Raw genomic sequence first — 24,150 nt, forward strand, 5'->3', positions numbered from 1 at the left:
AACAGTGCAGGCAAATGTGTTCCGTGTGCCAGGTATCTGGTGACACCTGCCCTCCAAGCATTGCTGATAACCAAACAAAAACGTAAGGCTCATTGCTCTTTCTCAAAATACGGACGCAGTAGAGTAAACTGAGAATAAAGAATAGCAGCTTAACAAAGGCTCAGAGAAGAAGAGGGTTATTCACCATCAAAGGGCCCTAAGCTACCTAGCAGCTATGACGAAGAAGGGAAAAATATGACGGAATGTATAATTCAGTTTTCTCTTCAAGCAAAGCATGACCGTTCAGCAAGAGTTGCAAGTTCTGATATTAATTTGTCATATGAGTCTCTGCATTAATGACTTGGAATAGGGCAATAGACCACATCTTTCCTAGCAGTTTTATGCAAAAAATAAGTCAGACTCTCTAGATACAGCTGTTTCTCCTATTGGTTCTGACTAATTGTAGAGTAAAATGCTAAACTGAAGTATTGAAAGGTCGTTTTTACCGTGCTGCAGGGAGGAGAACAATCTCAACAAAATGTGTGGTTTTCTGGTCACTTGCCTGGTTACGGGGATGGCAGGTAGAAAGCAGGAGCTCTCTTAGAGGAAGGCTGTCCTCTGTCACCTCAGCCCTGCTTTTGACAGGTGACTCTAAATTGAGGTTTTTAAGAGTATAGACACCTGAAGTGCAGATACCTGTGTTGTTGATTGAAAGAATATACCAGAAGCATAGATTATGTTTTATTGAGGAAATGAAGCAGGCTGACTGGAATCCTTGTCACCATGGGGTTCGTTTGAATTCAGCAAGCAGTTACCAGGTAGCTATGGCGTGCTAACATTGAGCTGGGTGCCAGGAATTTAGGGTTCAGTTCCTACAAAGACCTGCTCCCAGGTCCCTTCTAGACGGCTTGACGGTGCTGTGAGGGGGGTGGGCTCGGGACACGGTGGGATCCAGAGGAGGGACACTTAGCCTCACCCTGTGGGCTGTGTCTTGGGAAGTGAGTAAAAGCTACCCATGTGAAGATGGGAGACTTTGTAGGCAATTGGAAATGCTTGAACACAAACAAGGAGGCGAAGATACTGTGTACTCAAGCCATTCTGCGGGGTGTGTAAGAAACATGGGGCCTGGAGAGAGAGGAGTCAGGAGACCAGAACATCACCCCAAGGCCAAAATTCACCACAGATCTATTTTTAAGGTGAGGTCAAGATGTTTCTCAGAAAAAGAAGAAGTGGCTTTGGATTGTTTTATTAATAGTAGTTAACATTTTTTGAGCCCTTATGAAGTTCAGGCACTTTGCTCAGCAATTTACCTATGCATTATTTTATTTAATCCTCCCAATTACCCTCTGAGGTAGGTATTACTTTCCCATTTTACAGAGAGTAAACTGAGCCTTGGAAAAGTTAAGTAACTTGCCCAAAGTCCAGGCAGTCCAGCTCCAGAGACTTTTTCACCACCTTGCTGTTAAGGGATTTTTGTTGTCCAAGGCCTGTGTGAGTACTAAATTAGAGCCCCACCAGAATTGAGAGTCCTGCATGATGCTATGTGGAAAGGAGGGGCGACTGTGACCTAGATTCCACACGAGGCTCCCTAACCTAAGAGGTTTATCTTGCAGAGAATTTTTGTTTGATGGAGGCTGCCTGGGTGCCCAGGCTGGTCTGCCCAACAGGATGAATTGGGTTCTGGCAAAGCCAGTAGCTCCTCTTACCAGGATTCAGCTGCTGCTCAAGGGCAACGCCAAAACTTCCTCAGCTTTGGAAACCAGTCGTTAGCTCTAGAAGAGAGGAGAGGGTTTATCTTTCTGTGTGTAGCAGCAGGAAGGCTGACATCCATTTCCTCCAAATAGTCTCTCCATGTTGTTTAGACATCAGTGTGTTTTAAAAGAAGGATGGTAGTAAGTAGGACAAAACGTCAGTATTTATACAGTGCCCCTTCTGTCCCATTCCAGCTCAGAGATTCTGTCTGATTAGAAGGCAAAAGATAGGAAACAACCTGCGTGTTCATTGGTAAAGATCTAGTTGAATAAGATCCACCTCTGCAATGGTATATGATGTAGCCATTAAAAAGAACAAGAGGGCATCTCTTCATGGGCTGATGGAGTGAGCAGTCTGCAGGATATATTGTTAAGGAAAACAAGCAGTGTTCAGAACAATGTAAAAACTTGCTACTATTTGTTCTTAAAAAGAAGGGGGACTGGGAATTCATTACCTTTCCCAGGTGGTGCATCCTTTTGTAGCTGGATGAGAATTGTGGGATCCTGATCCCTCTACACATATTCCCTGGGAAATTTCCCATCCCTGGGAAATGTTCCCTGGAAACCTTCAAGTCCCCTAAGGAGACCACTGACATTGCCATGTTGAAAAATCCCATAGGCTGTTATTCTGCAACCTTGCTGGACTCTCAGTCTCTGAGCAGTGATGGGTTCAGTGTTAAATGTGATAAATACTGTATTTTGTATTGTTTAAATTGCATCTCCCACATAATGTGAAAATGGTCCAGAAGAAGGCAGCTTTCTATATGCAGTGTGCTTTTTTTTTTTTAACGAGTCACAACTCCTTTTGAGAAACAACAATTTCTACTTTGAAGTCATATCAATGAAAAGATGTATATGCACTTATAATTTTCCAAATAAAGACAGGTACTCAAATGTAAAAAAAAAAAAAAAGAAGGGGGAATCGCACACAGGTGCCCATACGGGCACATCCACACACATACATACACACATAAGCTTGTATGTTCATGTAATATCTCCAGAAGGAAGTACAAGAAACTCATAATGATGGTTACTTCTGAAGAGGGGATCAGTGGGAAGGGACACTTATTTTTCCCTGTCTACCTTTGATACTGATACTCTTTTATAATGTTTGGAAATATCAACTGAGGTAATATCCATTCAAAGCCATCGATTAATGTAAAAATTAAAGAGAGAAACCTCCCCATTCTCCAAACCAGTTGAAGGGTATTCATATATTTTATTTATAGATATAGAGACAGACCTGTAGCCCATGGCCGTGAATTATCCATCATAAGAGTATTTTAAAGCTGTAGTTTATAACCAGGCAACCCTGGAGCAATATAGGATTACCTAGGATCATAGGTAATTGGAGCCCTTATCCAAATGCTGGCTGATACACTACATCTGAGTTTCTAAACAAGTGAGCAATGAAGTACTATGTTGAACTCCTAAGCCTCATGCCTGTCAGGGACTGATAAGTGCCCATGGGCAAGTTCTTTGATATGTGTCCAAGTCCATTACGAGAGATAAGCAAGCTTAAGTGTAAACCTGTGATTTAACGACATTTCAAATTTGATATGGAGCTACAGGAAGAATGCCAGAGAACCCACGTGCTCAGAATACGTCTGCTCCAGCTCTTTAAAAAGATTTTCCTTTCCTATGTAAAAGGAGCCCCAAAGTCTCTCTCCTGTTTATGGCTGTTTAGGTAACATAAGGGCTAACTCTTACTAGTGCTTCACAAGTGACCTCAGTGGTTGTATTATTTTAACCAGGAAAAGTTCAGGCATCTAGGGTCATGCTTGCAGCTGGCAGAATTTATAAACAAAGGGATTGGTAAACATCATGAAAGGCAACTCATGGGACACATTAAGCAAAATGCCTAGGGACTGCGGTACTCTGGTGACACTAACGGAAAATCTGTTTGATATCATCTTGTCATGAAGAAAGGATGTCTGCCATTCCGCAGCTTGGCATGATGTTTTTCTTTTGCAAGTATGTGTTTTCAGACATGTTTCAGAATAGATTTTGGTTTTTTTAACCAAATTTTTAGTGTTTATTAGAACAGGCTGAAAAAAATTATACGCTTCCTGTTATGAAGGATTATGGATACCAAAATGTAGAAGATTCCTAATATCTACCTGGTCCAGAAATTTTATACTGTCTAGTATACTTGATGGGGGGAAGGAGTGAGGGTTTTTTTGTACAAACAGGCTTGTGTTTCTTTCTGATTCTTTTTTTAGGTTTGGGAGAGAACTGACATAAGGAATTTTTAACCAACTTTGACTTTTTTTCCTCTTCACTTTTTAAGTTTCTCCTCTGAAATATGACCTGTGAAATGAGACAGAATCATCTTTATGAGATATATGTCTTCTCTGAGCCAAAGGTTGGCCAAGCATTTGTCCCTTAAGAAAGATGGAAAGTCATATCACCCGTGTAGGAGACATCTGCTGCTTTGTAGACTGCAGATAATCTGATATCAGCATATCAGGCCACCAAGTCTAGTTGCATGTTTATGAACAGAAGCTCACTTCTTAGATGGTGGGCTTTAATCCAAAGGGACTTTTCTTTGAAAGTGAATTTCACGTGGGAAATTACCTGCAGGCCTGGCAGGGGAGCCCTTTAGGCAGGAGAGTGACTTCTAAACCCCATAACATATGGATGTCTCCAGCATATGTTTAGTCCTTCCTCCAGTTCATCTTTCTGGGAGTATCCCCTCCACGCTCACACGCATTAAAGTAGAAGCCCTTTTACCACTGGATATAGAAAGCGAGTCTAACAATGAGAAATTAATTTGGCTTAGCCCTGGGGTAGCTTGGAGAACGCTGTTACATGTTAATATTCAAAAGCACTTAGAAAGTTCCTTTTGCAGCCTGAGGAGGAAATACCTTTAGATGGGGGTTTAACATAAACGTAAGTGGCAAGTCATCAGGCAGAAGGGTAGAAATGACACGGAAACTTAAATTTCAATACTATAATGTAAATTTCTGCCATTAAAAAAAAAAGGTTCAAGTATCTGATTATCATCCTTATGCAATTTTCAGCTCATAATCTTGAAATCCAAATGCCTTTAGGGTCCAATGTGAAAATATATATATATATTGCAAGGAAGCATGAAAAGAGGTAACTAGTTTCCTGGAAAGCAAAAACGTGAGTTACATCAAATCAGGCTACAGTATCAGTATGCTTTGGTTCTGGGACTTCCCTGGCGGTCCAGTGGTTAAGACTCCGTGCTTCCACTGCAGGGGGCACAGGTTCGATACCTGGTCAGGGAACTAGGACCCCGCATGCCAGGCGGTGTGGCCAAAAATATATATATATATATATTGATTCTGACATTTATGTGCCATTACTTTGAGTGAAAATTGGACCCCTATATTCTATCTAGGAACCATATAGCTCAATTTATGCTTATGGCCCAGGTATAAATTTAGCAGTGTCACCCCTCTTTCACAGTCCTGGTTTGAGTGATAGATGATATCATCCCTCCAGTTGGCTACAGCATAGCATTAATTATAACACCTCTTCACCTTAGTGTCCAGTGTCTTTTTAACTAAACTGATCATCTTTGAACCAGGAGCCATCTTGTTTCTCTTTGTACCCTCCACCTCTCAGGACCTCTCTTAGCTGACGTTTTGCCACAAAGTGCACGTTGAATAAAGGGATCGGCATAGCAGACTGCATCACAAGCCTTTAGGGTTTGGATCCATGAAATGTATGTGATATCACCAACCATAATGCTACCCAGGGTGGGCAGGCCTTATCGAATGCCAAGATGCTCTGTCACAGTTGATTACCAGACCGCAGAGAGCCTAGCAGCATATATAGAGTGGACATATACACCTATCTGACGTACACGTTGACCCGTAGCTGCCTTGGAAACAGGATGCCGTCAGCAGACTACAAGTTTGGAAAACTTCCTGGGAGATTTAGAATCTGGCTAGCAGTATTAGAATAATACTACAGAATATATTGGTAAGGCTTCCTGCTTTTCAGAGCCACTTCATACAGAGTATTTCATTTGATGTTTGCACTCTCGCCAGTCACAGCACTTTGCACGCTGTACTCTAGTTGCCCGTTCACTCCTCTGGCTCGTGCACTGAGCTGTACCATACCTCACAGGCATGCCTGTCCCTGGTGCATGACTGTGTGCCCTGCACTTGACAGTGTTGTTTGTGGGTGTTGGATAAATAGGGACTGGCTGACGGAAGAGTGAGGGCAGCGAGCGCCTACCTTTTGTGAATGAGAGGAACTGAGGCTGAGAGGTCTTGGGTGGTGTGTTCCCTTGGGTGTGGCAATCTTAAGCTGGGAGGCTGCCCTCCAAACCTGGACCTTCTGATTCCAAGTCCTGGGCTCTTGCTGTGGAATCAGCACCAGAAAAAAAGAGCATCGTATTCATTGTGTGGGGTTAACGACTTTGCGAGAGACGTAGAAAGACAGGAGATTGCAGTTCCCCATGCCTGGTGTCCCCGCACTTGCTGACGTCTGCTGGCCTTCCCAAGATCCACTGTGAGCACCGCTGGGGAACCTTCCCTGACCCCCTTGTCCTTGACTGCACGGGGTACTGCTTTTCTGAGTTGTCACAGTAGCCAGGGCCGATTTTTGTCATTAGTACAACAGCTGCCGCCATCTGTCCAGGGCTCCTGCGGTGCCAGACAGTGAGCTGAGACCTTCACGTTTACTCACCGTCACCCAGGAGGCAGCCTGCTATGACCTCATTTTTCGGATGGGGAAACCGACACTCAGAAAGATCATTTCCCTTGCATAAGGTCACACAGCTTGCACAGGGCAGACAGAGAAATCCATCCTATGACTCCAGGCCGCTGAGCCCACCACGCTCCCCTTAACTAACTGCAGAACATTCTGCTGTGTAGATACCAGGTTCCCCCACTGGACTGGGTCTCACTGCTCTTCGGTGTCCAGTACTTCTCCTGGCATCAAGGTGGTGTTTAGAAAATAGTTGTTGGATAGACAAGCGGGAGAGGCAGCGAGGAGAGAGCTTTGGCATCCCCAGCATAATCAGTAACCGTGTCAGCTTTTTGGACCAGCCCATGACCACCTGTGATGCCTTTCATGACCATGACTTTCTCTTCTGCTGGCGGTGCTCTCCTCCCCTGCGTGCTGCCCTTGCTTCTCAGAACAGACAGTAAGCTGCAGTTGAAGTCTGGTTCCCTGGCATCACCTCCCCTAGACCTGGGGCAAAGCTCACCGGGAGGGACGCAGGGTCCTTAGCTCCAGGCTGTTGGGTGGCCACCCCAGAAGGCATTTGAAGGGAGACATCTTGAGAGGGTTTCTTCAGCTTTTCTTGCCTCAGGCAGTTTCCTCTGAAATGACCCTTTTATTTCCCATTTTTTATATCTGGAGTTATTTCCAATGTTTGGAAAATCCACATTTGATTTGCTAATGTGGGGAAAGTTCTGTGCTGAATTTGTTTCATCCCTATTTTTGAGACCAAATATAGGCATCCCTCCCGTCTCCACGTCCTCCCCCCAACTCCACCCTCCCCCCCACTCCACCCTCCCCGCTCAGCCTGGGCTTTGTCCCTAGCTACCCTGCTGACTCTGCTCAAATCACCAATGTCTTTCCTGTCACACCTCACGGACCCTTCTCAGCCCCCATCTTGCTTCTTTTCTCGCAGTATTGGGCGTGGTCAGCGGCCCCCTCTGTTTAAAACCCCCTCTTGGCTTGTCTTAGGCGGCACCGCACACGCTGGTTTTCTTGTTCTCTCTCTGCTTGTCTCCTCTGAAGGCTCTTAAAAGTTGTTATTTCTTCTTCTTAGCTCTTCAACGGATCGCACCACTTTCTGTGGTTCTGGTTGCCAGCAACATGCCAAAGACTGTCCGTATCCCAGATATTCTGCCTGTTCTTTAGACCCGTGTGTCCAACTGTCTGCCGAGCCCCAATGCCAGCTGACTCCACGCACGAAGGCTTCCTCTCGCAGCCCTGCGCCCAGCCCTCTTCCTCACCCTGTGCTTCCTGTTTCCATGCATTTTACCACTCTCCATCTGGTGCCCGGAAACGTGGCCAGCTTTCTTTACGGTCCTTTTTATTGATCACTAACTTCTCGTCAGTCATCTGGACCTGTCAGTTCGGCCCCTCTCACACCAGCCCACTTGTCTCCATCCCTGCTGCCTCCACCCCTGCCCAAGCTTTGCCCTTCTGGTCTTCTTGACCCTTGACTGGTCTCTCCAGCTCATTCTCTATACTGTAACCCTTGGGATGTGCAAATCTGGACTCCCCGGCTTTAAAGTCTTGATGCTTCTCCCCCACCATCGATACCATAAACTCCAGAATCCTTATTAACTGAGAGGCCTTGGGTGATATACCCTTGCTTGACTCTGTTTAAACCCTCTGCTTGGACCCTACCGAACTTTTTTCACTTCCTCAACCTTGCCCTGTGTTTTCTCACCTCCAGGGAAGCTGTGTTATTCAACATGACTTCTTTCAGAAAGCCTTTCCTAATTCTCACCACTCGCCCCTACCCTCCCTCCTAGACTGGGTAGGGGAACCCCTGCATATTAGGGAAGCACGTATCCCCTGATAGCGTGTTATCACAGCAAGTTGTCATCGCCTGGTTATTTGTCTCACAGTCTCTGTGGGCCGATGATGTCTCCTCCATTGTATCTCCTCAGCAACCCAGCACAGTGCCTGGAACTTAGTAATACAAATTTGTTTTTTACAGGAAGGAGTAGACAGATAAAATACATTGAAAAAGATTTCTGGACAATCAGTTTTGCAAAAAGTAGAATTTGGGCTTCCCACTTAGGAAATGGTACTCACCTTTGAGATTTTCGGGGGCGGGTGGTTTTGTTTTGTTTTGTTTTGTTTCTTAATTTTTAATTCTATAAATACATCAAATGTTTATTAACGCTTCAGATTCAGGAAATTGTTTAGAACTCTCCAGTGCCTTCTAGTTGCACACAGAATAAAATCTCAACTCTGTATCCTGGCCTACGTGACCTGGCCCTTGCTGATTACCTTACCTGACCTCTCCGGCCTCACTTCACATGGCTGTCTCCTTGCTTGCCATGCTCCTGTGCTTACTCTGTTCCTTGTACAAGTCCAGTTCGTCGTGCCACATGACCTTAGCAACAGCTGTTCCTGCTGCCTTAGAAGGTTCTTCCGTGATCCTTGTATGCCCCGGCCTGCCCTGACCCTTCTGACCCCCACCCATCACTGTCTACCCCATCTCCCCGTTTTATTTTCTTCATAGCGCTTTCCCTCTGAAATCTTATCCTGCCTCATAACTCACTTACTTACCTGTCCATCTCTCCTCGAGATGCTCTAAACCCCATGAGAGCAGGCATCGTACTGTCTTGCCTATCATAGGACCCCCAGCACCCAGGATAAGGCCTGGCTCAGAGCAGATGCTTCATAACTGTTTGTTAAATAAATCCATTTTCGTTTTGAAAAAAATAAAACTTGTTTGTTCATGAGCTAAGAATTCCTTTATCCAGAGCTTGTCGTTAACACGGAAGACATACAAGATAATTTCTCACCTGCCTGAAGTACTTGGCCTAGAAATTAGCCGCATAGCGACTGAGTTTTATGTACTCGTCACCCGATGTGTCAGGCCAGGATGTCCTGAAGTTTCCTAGAAATAGAGACAAATCCTTTGCTCTCACTGGATGGTGGCCTGGCCATGCCAGTTCCTAAGTAAATAGTCTCTCTATCTTTAGCCACTCCATTCTCAAATTCAAATCCTTTGTAAGTAGTTGTTTCCATAAATCATGTCAAGGAAACTATTTTTGCACGGTGTGGCCCTCGGTTAATCATAGTGCGCCTGATCCTTTAGAGCACAGGTCCTTTGGGGAGCTGATGCGGCCACTTGCTGAGAGCCCTGACGGGCATATGCTCACCTAGTTTTGTTGACTCCGTCTGAACCCAGCACATCGGCATCGGGATGACTAGTTTGGTTTTAGAGTTCTTCTCCTATACCCCATGCAATTTAAAAGCGGCGCATGAGCCTGTTTCTTTTCCTGGATAGGGCCTATAGGGGAATTTGGGCTGTTTCTTGTGGCAATGTAACCTCTCAAAACATGTAAACACAACACTTGGCCGAGTACTTCCGGAGATGAGGGCAGGAGGTGGGTTGGGATAGACCCAGAGCAAAAAAAAAAATGTCCTGGAAGATTTTCTGTGATTTTCCAGAACACCAAATTCATATATCTAGGCTCCTCATCTGCTGGGTTTGTGGCAGGGAATTGAGGAGATAATGAGAACAGAGCCCTCCGTGACCTGCCTTGAAATGAGCCCTGTGTAAATATTAACTATTACTACTCTTCACTCATCTCAGCTAGTATTCTGGAAGGACACAAGGCCCTGGGCTTTGGCACTAACCCACTGGGAGTTTGCCCCCCACCCTGAGCAGTTGCAAAACGCACCGACAGTCCGTCATCTGTTGGGGAGCAGCATGCAGAATGAGTTGGCTCCAGGCAACTCACTTCTTTTTTTGCGGTACGCGGGCCTCTCACTGTTGTGGCCTCTCCCGTTGCGGAGCACAGGCCCCGGACGCGCAGGCTCAGCGGCCATGGCTCACGGGCCCAGCCGCTCCGCGGCACGTGGGATCTTCCCGGACCGGGGCACAAACCCGCGTCCCCTGCGTCGGCAGGCAGACTCTCAACCACTGCGCCACCAGGGAAGCCCAGGCAACTCATTTCTTAAGCTCTTCCCTTCCCTTTCTTTACCCAGAAAGCAGCAGCCGCCCCCCCAGTGGAAATTCCCCCGGACCACTCACTGCCTCTGGTTATGGGCAAAGGCGCACCAGGGGAATGGCTTCCCTCACCCGAGCCTAGGTGTCCAGCACAGGCCCCCAGATACCAGTGCAAGCCCTGAGGCTCCACGGCAGCGACCCTGCTCCTCGCAGACATCGAAACAAGCCTCACTCTGTGGTCCTTGTAAGCAGGCAGAGATTCTGATGGGGGGGATGGTAGAAGGCACTTGCGGAAGGACTCCGTTTTCTTAGTTTCAGTAGAATTTTGGATAACCTGTAGTTCTTGAGCACTGTTTGTTCTGTCTCTTCCACTTCCCTGGTAGCCACCTCATTTGAAGTTCCCTTTGCCCCTGGTCAGAAACTCTTGACTGTCCACTAAGTGGGTAAAGCATTCAGATTCTGAAAGGTTCACGGAGGCAAAGGGGTTAAGGGAAAATAGCATATGTGTGCAGACGCTGATGGTCTGAATATTACATTATCTATGTCAACAAATAAACCTTAGACCAGATCAGTCTATCAAATACAGAGACAACATTGATCTTTCAGGAGGAATTTGCCAACTCCAAAATGCCAGCTGTCCCTTCTTGACCATCGGGAGCTGGAGAAATGCCTCTTTTTAACTAGCTGAAATACTCATTATGAATATTTGAGTCTTCAACCCAGATTAATTTTTTATCACATATCCTTTTGTCTCCCCTTTTAAAAAAAAATGCATGAGGAACATTCCCCCTTGAGTCCATGAGGGTTATGAAAGGACATTTTACCTGCCGGAGTGTCTCCAGGGTCACGTGTTTGTGCTCAGCATGTGTGTACCTACTATATATAAGCTCATTCATTCCCTTGCTGTAGTTCAGTGTTCAGACACGGCTTGCTGATTGATGGACTGGAGGAAGCCAGTAATTCTCAATTCAGGAGCAGAGGCTGAGGCAGAACAAACCTCCCCTGCCTTCTCTCACCACCCCCTTGTTCTGAAACACTGCAGTGGTTCAGAGCAGTCTCCTCTTAGAGCTCACATTTATTTTGGAGGAATGATTTGAACCTAGATTAGATCAGCCCCATTTTTGTCTCAGTGGTTTGATGGGCTCGTTTGACAGAAGCAAAAAAATCCATATACCCAAGAGACCGAAGAAGGGGAGGTCCATTTGTGAGACCAAATTGCCCTGCTGTGGGTGGAATTCTGAAACAGCATGACCTTTCTTGGGAGTAGTATGGAAATGGGTCAGATGGCTTCACATGGGCTAACCCTGACCCGTTGACTCAGTAAGTATTTATCGTAAGGAAATAATCACAGGTATTTGCAAAGGTGGATGGACTTTCATCGCAGTATTATTTATAATAACAACAACAAAAAAAGAATTTCGGTGTCCAACAATGGCGATGATTTGGTAATTATCACACAGCCACGGACTACAGTGCAACTATTAAAAATTATGTTGTTGATCAGTTTTATTGGCATGGAAATACTTTTATAATAAGCTACTTCATTAAAAAAACAGAATAAAAGAGTATGTAAGCTATGGTGCCATTTTAATGGGCAAAACAAATACGCATGAATGCATATGTATACATGTAAAGGTTCTAAAACAGTCAGCGTGTGGGCGGAAATGTTGATAGTTGGTTTTGTTTAGTTTTTTGTTTTATTGAGGTATAATTGATCTGTAACATTATATTAATTTCAAATGTACAACATAATGATTTGATATTTGTATATATTACAAAATGATCACCACAGTAAGTCTAGTTAGCATTCAACACCATACATAGTTACAAAATTTTTTTTTCTTACGTTGAGAACTTTGAAGATCTACTCTCTTAGTAATTTTCAAATATGCAAAAAGTATTATTAACTGTAGTTACCATGCTGTACATTACACCCCATGACTTATTTATTGTATAGCTGGAAATTTGTACCTTTCAACCCCCTTCCTCCATTTCCCTCACCCCTCACCCCTCACCTCTTTGCCTCTGGCAACCACCAATCTGTTCTCTTTATCTATGAGCTCAGTGGATTTTTTTGGTTTTGGTTTTAGATTTCGTATATAAATGAGATTATATGGTATTTGTCTTTCTCTGTCTGACTTATTTCACTTAACATAATGCCCTCAAGTTCCATCCATGTTGTCACAAATGACACCATTTCTTTCTCTTTTATGGCCAAATAATATTGTATATATGTACCACAACTTCTTTACCCATTCATTCATTGACGGACACTTAACGTTGTTGCCATATCTTGGCTATTATAAATAATGGTGCAGTAAACATGGGGGTGCAGATATCTTTTCAAGTTAGTGTTTTCGTTTTCTTCAAAGTGGAGTTGCTGGATCATTTGGTAGTTTTAATTTTGAGGGTTGTATTTAGTTTTATTTTTGCCTTTCATTGTTTCTTTGATTTCTACATTGAGCACAAATTGCTTTTATAGCTAGAAACAGGAACAATAGGTTTTCTGTCTGTATTTAAAAAAATAAATGTTTATGTATTAAAAAATATATATTTTGGGACATGCCCCCTTTTTGTTTTTGTTTTTCACCAAAAAACGGGGTGGGAAGGAGGAGAGAAAATAAGCTGGCCTTGGATGTGTGAATTAAGCAAAGCCCTGGCATCCTTCTTCTGGTTAGTTTTACTTTGGAAAGGCAGATATAACTGCCCAGAACCTAAGGTTATTTATTCCTTTCCTTAACTCTGCTAGTTTGTCAAGCTCAGGAAGTTATCAATGCTTGCTATTATGGGGGTACTTTCTAGTGCCGGATGTGGCACCCGGCCCTTTATGGATATAGATTCATGCAGTCTTCACTGAGGCCCTTTGGGGTAACATTTTCCCTGGTTTTCAAAGGAGAGCGAGATGAAGTCGGAAGGATTCCCGCCCTCTCTCCACCTGCTCCTAGAGCCCTTAACTCTTCCCACTCAACCTTGCATTCCCTGTGGGAAGTTTCTCAGTGAGTCTTCCCTACGCCTTTCTTCCTGAAAGAGCCTCCCTATTTAAAGAACCAGTGTTTAGCCTGTGGGCGGAGGGGTGAAGACAGGGATGGGGAAGTTAGATGTTGAGAAACCCGTGGCTTAGAAGGCAAAGAAGGAAGGGAAGCTGCTGCAGTGGCCTTCCCACCATCCCAAGAAACTAAGCCATTCATTGAGCCCTAATGTCCGAGGGTCTGGCTCAGCCTACCTTGTCCACTTAATGATGGCGACCCTGGCTGCTCACCTTGCAGAATATTATAAGAATGAGCAACACCATCTCCAGCAGCTTTTGTGTGAAACGTATGTGGTGCTGCTTTTAAGAGTGTGTAATCATCCTTGGGGGAAGGCCCACGCCAAGAAGGAAGTGTTATCCTATTACTCTGTCTCTTCGCCCGCCCTCTCCACGTGGGCTTCTCCGGCGGCTGTCACAAGTGCACCCGGGAATTCAGATCCTCTCCCTAGACACGCCCAGAATGAGTGTGGGCCGGTGGGCAGTGCCTGTCCGCCCACCTTCCCAGGCCCACTTTCCGTAACACCACCAGCTTTTCTGTGAGAGCCGATGGAAAAACAGACACCTCCTGTCGGCCTGCCCTGAAAAAGAGGCTGGGGCTTAATTAAGGTCCCTAGATGAGCCACAGCTCAGTATTGACACCTCCACTTGAACATGAACTTCTGGGCTTTGGGCGTAGGTTATTTGATCCCAGTGGACTGATCTGCCCTGGTAACATAACCCAAGCGCCTCTGAACTTGCCTCTGTGTGTTTTCCACTGGGGGCTTTGCTGTGCAGACACAAGTGACAGGGCTATGCTAAGAGGGGAAATGATCCTGGGATGAAAGCCCTAGAACTGGAGGCAGATTACTTTTTCTCTCCTTTTGGTGCAGGTACTGGTACAGTTTCATCTTCATTTTCACTTCTGTTTGCATCAGTGCCTTCGGATTTATAGATGGTACAAGTACTGCGTCCTTAAGTCCACGTTTCATTTTAAAATAGAAGAATCACTTTTTCAGGACAAGTCGAGCATATCCTAATCATCATAGCTACCATTTAGTGAATGCTTACGGCGTACCAAGCTTCAGTATGCTAAGTGTATTATGTGTATGATCCCCTTTAATTCTCACCAATCCTCTGAGGTAGAGCTATTATTGATTATCCCCATTTTAAGCAGGGGAGGAAAATGAGGGGCACAGTTGCCCATGGTCACATGGCTAATAAGTGGCAGAACCAGGATTCAAAGCAGTTTTGGAGCCTTGTCTGACCCCAGACTCTTGCACTCAACTGTTAATTCACTGTTGTTAAGGATAGTGTTTTCATCTAGAAGTCTGTTTATCAAATACGGCAGGGATTCTCTGAAAACAGACAACCAATGAAAGTGTTCAGAGGCTCCCAAACCGTTTTTCTTTTATTTTCTATGTAATGTTATTTGTAACATTTGATCTTGGAACTGGGATTTACCTGCTTTAACAGATTCTAGGGCGCTTCAAGCAAATTCCCTTTTAAGTGGGCTCACTGTGTTGGCATCAGCCATCTCCAGGCACTTCTGTGCGCCTCGCCTGTGGAGTATGCATGCCCAGGACTCTGTGAGGGGCCGGGGGAGGCTGGAGGGCAGCGGCGGGCACAGGCGTTCAGAAGAGGCTGTACTGGAGTCAGGCTGCCTCACTTCAGTCTCAGCACCCCCGCTTTCTGGCTCTTAGAAAACGACTCAACCTCTCCAAACTTCCTCTTACCCCTCTGCAAAGTCAGGGCGGCCCTCTTGGGTTATTGGGACGAGGCAGAGACCAAAAGTGCTCGGCCCAGACCCTGGAGGGTTGTAAGCAGTCTACACCAGTGGGAGTTGTTGTTTTCAAAGCAAGCCTGTGTATATGCTGTTGCCACGTCTTGTTTCAGCAGAGGGCGGGGGGCTCATTTTGCCCTGGACACTGATTCTCCTTTTCCAGCTGCAAGGCTGACCACAGCCCCCCTTAATCTGAAACCCCAAAATGGAAAATGGGAACCTTCCAACTCAAGGGAAACTTTCCCAAACTCCTCCAGCTTAAACTGATCCGTCTCCTCAGAACTCCTTCAGTTCTTTTGACCAAATCACAGATAAGCACTGACACTTTATTAAGACACTGGCGAACAAGTTTACACGTACTTGCTGTGTCAAAAATAATAACAAGATCCATGTGAATAAATCAGAAGTTTTATAGGAAGAAAATAATCACCAAGGTGCATGCTACTAAGTCCCTGGTGTGTTCCCATTTCCTAGTAATCTCCAAAGCTGACTTGGAACTCTGTAGAAGCCAAGGATCAGTGGTTCCCATCTCTGCTTGCATATCAGAACCACAGGGCTGGGGTTGGAGTTGTGGGCAGTGAGGAGAACATTTTTTAAATACAGATTTTTAGGCTCCAACCCAGCTGGACTCATTCAGCTACGTGATGGTGCAAGAACTTCTTATTTTGGAAAATACATTTTATTCGCTTTCATTTTTGTATTTTCCTAAATTGTATGATTTGCAATAGTCTTCCCTTGGGGAGATTCTCCTTTCCTTTCCATAGTTTCCTGGGAGGATGAGAGAAAGGTTAAGTATGTGCAGAGTACCATCTTGTCCCTATAAGCCTGGGTGATGATGAGGAGAGGATCTGGCAGAGACATGGTGTGGGCCTTGGAGGATGACATGGTAGAAGGCTTACCGCAAATACCCTTCTAGGCGAATTCACGTGCATATAGTGACAAAAAGTGAGTAGAACTTCAGAGATGTTACATACCTCAGGTAGTGAAAGAGTGATCCAGAAAACCGAGGTGTAATATCTAGGGTGTCTAACCTCATGCTTGGTTCTGTAGGGACCTGGAGATGTGGCAGTTCACACAAGGGAAGAGACATCTGCAGGCTGTTTGTCGGTTGGTTTGGGATTTATGTGATTTCTTTCTTCTGAAAAGAGCCAAGCAACATACTTATTTTAGGGCACATAGAGACTTCATTGAAAAAGCACACACTTATTTCCCCCAAAGGAATGACTTTTTAGCTTTACGAGGAAACAGTTTCTTGCAGAAAATCTATGTTTGGCTGTTACCAGCCACTACTGGGAATTCTGCTACAGCCAGGACAGCCTTTACTACTGATCTTCTTTCAATAGTTCTTCCCTTCAAAAATGGGACCCTTTCCATTAAGTTCACACGGTGTTCCAGGAAAAGGCTCTATGATTAAGCAAAGAGACTGTGAGGGTACGTAGGAGGAAATGGGGCTTGGTTTTTGTTTTAATCCCAAATGGTTAAAATTAAAAGATGCTCTGGTGTTTAAGAGAAGGAGGCTTGAGCACTCTCCTGCGTGGACCTCTCAGCTGAGATGTTACTCCTGAAAGAAGCAGACCCATCCGTGGAATTCAAATCACCCCACCCACCCTTTCCCACTTGGCAGTCACCTTCACACTGCTTTTTAAATGTTCTTCATAGCTCTTAATACCATCTAAAGTGATGTGTTGTTTACTTGTTTGTCTGTTAACACACACACACACAAGAATAGTGTTTCCTAAACAATTTTAATCACTAAGATGATCAAAATACTATCAGAAAAAAATATTTGGGGCAGGTACCTCTAATACGTGTCTGTTGTTTTTATTTACCTATTTATAAAGTATTTACCTATCCTACTCATTGTTTTATACACATCAGAAAGCATCTATAAAATACAGATCTTATAAGGATCAGATGAGGAACGCAAATGGATGTTTTGATATTTTCCCTCCACCCAGCCTGTGCTCACACCCTGCCTTCAAGTTCACTGTGAGTGAACATAAGCTGCTTGAGAGCAGAAGCCTCTCTCCACCTGTTTTCTGCTGTGTTCCAGGTGCCTGCAAAGCACCTGCTGTGTAGTTAAGTGTGCAGGAAATATTTGTTTAGTAAATATTTAGCATTGAGTAACAAACAAGATTAAGGCACAGTTCACTCTGCCAGGCTTTGAAGAGCTGAGGTTTTATTGCATCTGTGCAGGGCAAGGGGATAAAAACCCTGGGTTTTAGGGTCAGAATGCCTTCCTAATACAATATGTGCTGAATAAGGGATTTACTGTAATGATTCAAATCCTTCACCAAAGAGGTAATTACAACTTCCTTGATAAGAGCAGAGCTCAGGCAGACAGACAGGTGGTTTCTAGTTTCCCTTGTAACAGATGGCACAAATGGACCAGGTTGAGGCTTTTGGAGGAAATTTGCTCATAAACAGCCTTAAATATATTATTTTTTATGTCTTCCAATGCATGCTTTCTAAACAAAGTGAAAAGGCTGCAGTAGATTGAGGGCAAGAGCGTATATAATGAAGGGTACTGCGAGGAGCAGGCCGCTTCCGGTTTGCCTGGGAGGCAGGAGCAGTGAGCCTGGAAGGTGGGGCGGCGGGGGGGGGGGGGGGACGGGGCGGTCTGTGCCCCGTGGAGGCTCGCTGTGCTGAGCAGGTGCTGGAGTGCCCGCTGTGGTGAACCTTCCCTTCCAGGCACCCTCAAAGGCTTTTTCCCTAGCACCGTGAACTCTATATTGCTTTCTCCTGTGAGTTGAAAAGTCTTTGTTTGTTAGTTTGGTTTTGGTTGTTTTTTTTTTTTTTAAAGGAAAATCTCAGTTGGTTTCATCTTGAGACTTTTTTTTTAAACACCAGGCAGATAACGCAGTGGCTAAGAGTTAGGGCTAGTTTCAAATCCCAGCTCATCCACTAATTAGACGATTGACTTTAAGCAAAGATCCTTAAACTTTATGAGCTTCTGTTTTGTCATCTGAAAAATGAGAATAATAGTACCTATTCCTGAGGTTGTTTGGAAAAATTAAATAAGGTAATGCCTCCCAAAGCTTGGCAGAATGACTGGTACATACCGAGTATTCAGTAAAAGTTAGTACTCAGTGTTTGTTACCATCTTCATTTCACCTGCCTTTTGAAAGCTGTTGGCCCACTATAAACATCTGCAGGTGAAATAAACCAGACAAAGAAGATCATACGTTGTATGACTCCATTATGGTGAAATGTTGGAAAAGGCAAATCTCTAGAGATAGAAAGTAGATCGGTGGTTGCCCGTGGCTGGTTACAGGAGCAGGGCTTGGCTGCAAATGGCAGGAGCGACGTTTTGGGGCTGATAGAAGCATTAAAAAACTGGATTATGGGTAATGATTACACAACTCTCTCCATGTTGTACACTTAAAATAGGGAGTCAACTTCATAGCATTATCCCTTAATAAAGCTACCTTTAAAAATCCTGCTCTCACAGGAATGCAAAACACAGTAAGTAAATGTTGACATGATGATGATGATAGTATAGACAAATGATATCAAAGTTAAGAGGGGAAAAATATTAAATGACTGTCAACACCTTGCCTGAAATGGACATACACATTTTGTATTAAATAATTTCGCTCTTTGGGGTAATTAAATAGATCTTGGGAAAATAGATGCTATGTTTCTGCAAGAGGAAATAAAAAGATTGGTAACTGAGAACAGAAATGTCCAAAATGTGAGCCTTGTGGCACTGAGGTACTGGAAAGTTTTAAATGGTGCCTGGGTGAATTTTTCTTCTTCATTTTAATAATAATGAGGTTTTATTATTTAGAATGGACTAACGTAGATGCTTCTGTTTTATTAAGAAGATCAATTTAGACAAAAACTTTAAAATATTATATATTAATATTATATACTATATGTTATAGTATCTGTTGTTATATTAAAACACATACAATGGTAAGAAGATTGGAGGCCGAGGCCCAGATGACTGAGTTTGGGCAACACTATGCAGTAGTCAGAAGGGACTGCTGACTGCTCACACGAGTGAGCAGACTGAGACGCAGGAGTCCATCAAACCCTAGACCAGCGTGCCCCTCTCCCGCCCCACCAGGACCGAAATGTCCGAAATGCCCCTTCTGTCGTACTTGTTCGGCATAACCACCCTAGACAAGCAAACAAGTGGCTGTACTACAGCTGTCATGGCAACGCTGGAGTGAGAGCTGTTCCGTTTTATGATGTCAGATGATTCTGATTCAGACATGTCTGGCTTCCGTGGCTTACCCTGTGCTTCTGGTGGATCCATAAACCTTTACTAATTACTTCGATCCTGTGGAGTTCTTTTGTTTCTTGGGGGTTTTTTTTGTTTTTTCAGTGTAGCCTTTAGATATTGTCAACTCCAAAGAAACTGACTAAGCATTCCCAGTGTGCAAGAGCTGCAAGAGGATTAGGAGAACTACAATGCAAGGTAGGGTCAAGACTGGAAGAGAAATAGAGTCCTCGAGGATTCAGGCGAGAAAGACCTCACTTTGTTGTGGTATCAGAGAAGCCTCAGGTGGGAGTTCACATTAGGATGGGCTTTGAGTGGTGGCTGGGTAGTAGTTAGTGGCAAGGGAAGAGACGTTCCAGGGGAGAAAAACATCACCAGCAAGAACATTGCAATGAAAGGCTTACAGCATGCTCATGGCTCGTGTAAAGCGGTTTGACTACAAGAGGGGTTGGAAAACGATGGCCCATGGTCCAAATCCAGCCTGTCACCTTGGTTTTGTTTGTTTGTTTGTTTTTATTTTTACTTTACAGCTCATAAAATAAGAATGGTTTTTACATTGTTAAACTGTTACATTTTAAATGTTTATGTAAGTAGCTATGTAATACCCTTCATTTTTGCCTGTTGTTCCACAGTCTAAAATATTTACCAAATGGCCCTTAAGAAGGTTTGCTGACTTGGAGGCAAGTAATGACTGCAAAGAAGAGCATTGAGGACGTCTTGTGAAAGATCTTCAAATGACAGAAACCCAAGTAGCTTAGGGAAAAAGTGGAAGTTATAAGCTTACAATTTTGGGAAATCTCAGGGCAAATCTAACCTCGAGCACAATTGAATCCAGGAGCCCAAATTATTATTTTGCTTGGCTCTTCTTCCCTCTTTTAAAAACCAAAACAAAACAAAGCTTCATTTGCAGACAGATGTTTGCCATGTTATAGGAAAAAAGGATCTCTGGTTACTCTCAGCCAGTACATTTAGATTTTGCATCCATTAAGAAGAGCATTCATACATTAGACCCCATGGATGAACTGTGATCAGTTACCTGTCCATCACTGACCCACTGTGGCCAGGAGGAAGGGGGGTCCTCTCACTGGCCGGCCTGGATCACATGCCTGCCAATACGGTGACATCGGTGGGACACTGGACCCACCTGTATTGCTTGGGGTCTCGAAGAACTTCTCCAAATGAACCAGAAGAACGGGAGTTGGAAAACCGGTGGGCACGAGTAAATTGTAACTACATATCCCACTCGACTAGGGCAAGCCATTTATTCTACATGCAGTAGGTATTGGTGAGCTTATGAGTGGGAAAATGCTATTTGTTGAACAACATTCAACAAGTAGTTATTAAGCTATGTGCTTAGGAGGTTCATGTAGTTATGATGTGCAGTAGGATGGATTCAAGTGGTAAAAGGTAAAGAAGCCAGGCTAGCGATTCTTAGAGTAGTCAAGGTAGGAAGGCCTTGGTCTTCACCCTAGAAACAATGGGGAATCATTGAGTGAGTATTTTATGCAAAGACATGACATGATCAGATTTGCATTTTGAAATCATCACCATGAATGGTTCTTTTAGGATAAGCACTCTGTATTGAAAACTCTTGTTGACATTGTAAATTGGCTTAGTCACTCATAGATTGTTCCTAGTAAATTTGTATCTACCTCAGATCTGAAAAAAATAGAAATTTTAATTTTGTGAGATTAGAATTAATGGTACTTTGGTGTGTCTGTTTTCATTGAATTCTTAGTGGGTGTTTGGCTTTGGAGTACAAGAACTAGAGAATATATAAATCATTTTCCTTCAGTTTGTTTTTGTTCACAGATGTTAAAACTCTTTTTTTCCACTGGAAAGGGTGACTTTGCTGGAAAATCATTTAAAGTTTTTTTCCAGTCCAGTCAATAAGCTCCCCAGAACCAAATGAACAAGGGGTGAAAATCACCACGAAGCCCAGTGAGATTGCATTTCTTGGCTGCCGCCTGAGCCAGCCATTGTGGAGGGCAAGCATGGTGGTAGGGAGAAAGTGGGGTTTGGGTATGGTCACACCGAAGGAGCAAGGCCAGGGATAGATGATACAAATGGAGTGGGGAAGACATTTGAGGAGGTTAAAATCGGATCAGAAACAATTTTCCACATGTTTAGACTAAAGAATAAACACTAGAATTTGAGAGAAGCCAGCTATTTGCTTGCAGGGAGAAAAGTCCAATGGCCTTAGCATCAAAGTTCATGTCTCCTTATCTCTTTGCCTCATACGCCTTTCATGGTATCCGGACCAAGCTTTGTGTGTTGTAGGAGTTTAATTTAATTGTCCTGGATATTATCTTTAGCAGAAGTGCTTTTTCTATTGCTGAGAGTAGTGAACATAGTGAAATATTTTAGGCTCCTTTTTCAAGGAATCCTCTTTCCCTAGGGTTACTGGTAGGCCACCCAAGTATCTTGGGCCACCACTTCTAATTTTAGATATTCCTTTGTTTTCATCAGTGGACATTTAGAGTCTTATTAAATCCGTTTCCCTCCTTTTCCTCTCCCTAGTCCAAACAGGAAGTACTCCCTGAAAGCAGACTGTATAGAAAGGGATGCCAGATGGCCAAGGACTTTCAGCCAGTGTTGTTAACTTGTCCGCAGACTCAGAATGCGACATCAGAGATGTCCTTCCTCGACTTCCCCATGCGCGGGGGAAAGGAAAACACCACTGATTTACTGTAATAACTTTACCAATAAAAAAGGCTCTAGAGGAGTCAACATAATTCCTCAGTGAGGACAGAAGGATGGGAAATTTAGTTCTTGCATATGGAAGGCACTCAGTAAATAGTTGTTGATTGTATTTGACTGAAAAAGAAGAAAAACAGTAAAAACAGTTGGGAACTGCCAACTGTGTCGTGCAACCTAAACCACGGATTGGTGCAACAGTGACGGAATTGTCATTTTGCCCCTATTAAAACATCCTTCCTTTAGAGAATAAAAGTAGCCATTTGTATGATTAGGGAGAGTATTTCTTCTGTTAACATGTATTAATTGTTTTGGTTTTAAATGTAACATATTAATTGTAGAAAATATGGAAAATATTTTAAAAGCACAGAGAATAAAGATTACATTTACTCTCATCACCCAGAGAATGCTGTTAATACACTGATATACTTACTGTCCCTAAGTGTTTTAAGGTAGGTTTGCACGTATTTTTTATTATATAGAAAAGTACGTGAGATGTCTTATACAACTTCACAAATTACTGTTTAGCAACTGCCCCCCAGGTCAAAAATACAACCTTGCCAGGACCCCAGAAGCACCCACATCTCTCACTTTCTCTTCCCCTATCACAGTCCTCTCCTTCCCCATAGGGGTAACCACTAATCTGATATTTACAGTAATCAATTCCTTGTTTTTATTTATATTTTTAGCTCTTCGATGCAGGTTCTTGTTATTTGCAATAGTAACAGTCCATGAAGTAACCACAGACACTGAATTAGTGAATATCGTACCATTGCTCCTACAGGAAATACAGGGTTAGGTTCCTACAAGCCTCTGGTTACAACTTTTTTGTCAACCCATCAGTACATAACCTTGTTTTACATGGGCTTCTATTTAAAGACACCTTACTTAATATTACTATTGATTCATTAACATTAAACTCAGGACGAAGAGCGCTATAAGTCATGCACATGTTTTCTTTGTAAGGCATGTCACAGCCTTCTTGCACATAGGGACACTACAGAGCTGGAACAGAAGGCAGAGCATCCCTTTGCTTGACCTCAGCTGGTAATGTGCATGTTGGGTGACTCAGGGTGACTTAAGTTTTTCATCGCTCTGTGTGTGTCCGTAAATGACTATGAAGGCACCTGGAGTATTGATTCTGGACTTACAAATAAATTTAACAAATAGGTGAATTCACAACTGCAGAATCTGCAAACAATGGTTGACTTGGTGTATCCCTAAAATGAATATTTTGCTTTATTATTTTGAGTCTGACTTCTTTTGCTCAACAGTTTTAAAAGTCATTCATGTAGCTGTAGTTCATTTATTTATTTTCATTGTAGCAGAATGCATCATTGCATTAATATACTAAAATTATTTCTCCATTCTACTTGTGCTCAACTTCTAGCTTGTTTCCAGTTTTTGTTTTTACAGATAAATTGCTCTACACATTCTCATATATGTCTTCTCATATATACACACTGTGCTCTAGGGCAGTGGTCCCCAACCTTTTTGGCACCAGGGACCAGTTTTACGGAAGACAGTTTTTCCACGGACTGGGGGGTGGGGGCAGGGGGACGGTTCAGGTGGTAATGTGAGCAACAGGGAGCAATGGGGAGTGGCGGATGAAGCTTCACTCTCACCCTTCCGCCACTCACCCCCTGCTGTGCGGCCTGGTTCCTAACAGGCCGCGTGCAGTCCCGGTTTGGGGACCCCTGCTTTAGGGTATACATCTGGGAATGAACTGCGAGGTCATGGAGAATGATAGCTTCATTTCTGCTCGATAAGGCCAAAGTGTTTTCCAGAGTGGGTGGAGGAGTTTGCACCCCTCCTCCAGCAAAGTATAAGAATTGCAGTTGTTCCATGTTTTGTAAACACTTGGTATTTTCAGCACTTTGATATTAGCTATCTTAGTCGTTCTGGTAGGTAAGCAGGATCATCTCACTGTGGTTTTAATCTACGCTTCCTGCATTACAGAAAGGGTGAGCCCCCTTCTTTTGCATTTTCTCTTCTAAGTCCCTGCTCAAGTTTCTTGCCCATTTCGCACTTGGTTGTCTACCTTTTTCTTACTGATCAGTAGGAGTTCTGTGTATA

General features: G+C 43.7%; 1 protein-coding gene across 11 annotated transcripts in view; it reads left to right on the forward strand.

Annotated features, from left to right (window-relative positions):
• Positions 1 to 24,150, forward strand: part of ARHGAP26 (Rho GTPase activating protein 26) — a 543,304-nt gene that overhangs the window by 432,048 nt on the left and 87,106 nt on the right. Inside the window, exon 21 of one of the 11 annotated variants that reach the window (XM_060143885.1) lies at positions 17,028 to 17,151. The exons of the other annotated variants lie outside the window; for them this stretch is intronic. Coding sequence (XP_059999868.1) covers positions 17,028 to 17,040 — 13 coding nt within the window. The 3' untranslated portion in view covers positions 17,041 to 17,151. Of the gene's footprint in view, positions 1 to 17,027; positions 17,152 to 24,150 lie in introns of those variants that run through there. 11 annotated transcript variants of the gene reach the window in all.

This window comes from Lagenorhynchus albirostris, chromosome 3 (assembly GCF_949774975.1).
Source record: "Lagenorhynchus albirostris chromosome 3, mLagAlb1.1, whole genome shotgun sequence".
Lineage (NCBI taxonomy): Eukaryota > Metazoa > Chordata > Mammalia > Artiodactyla > Delphinidae > Lagenorhynchus > Lagenorhynchus albirostris.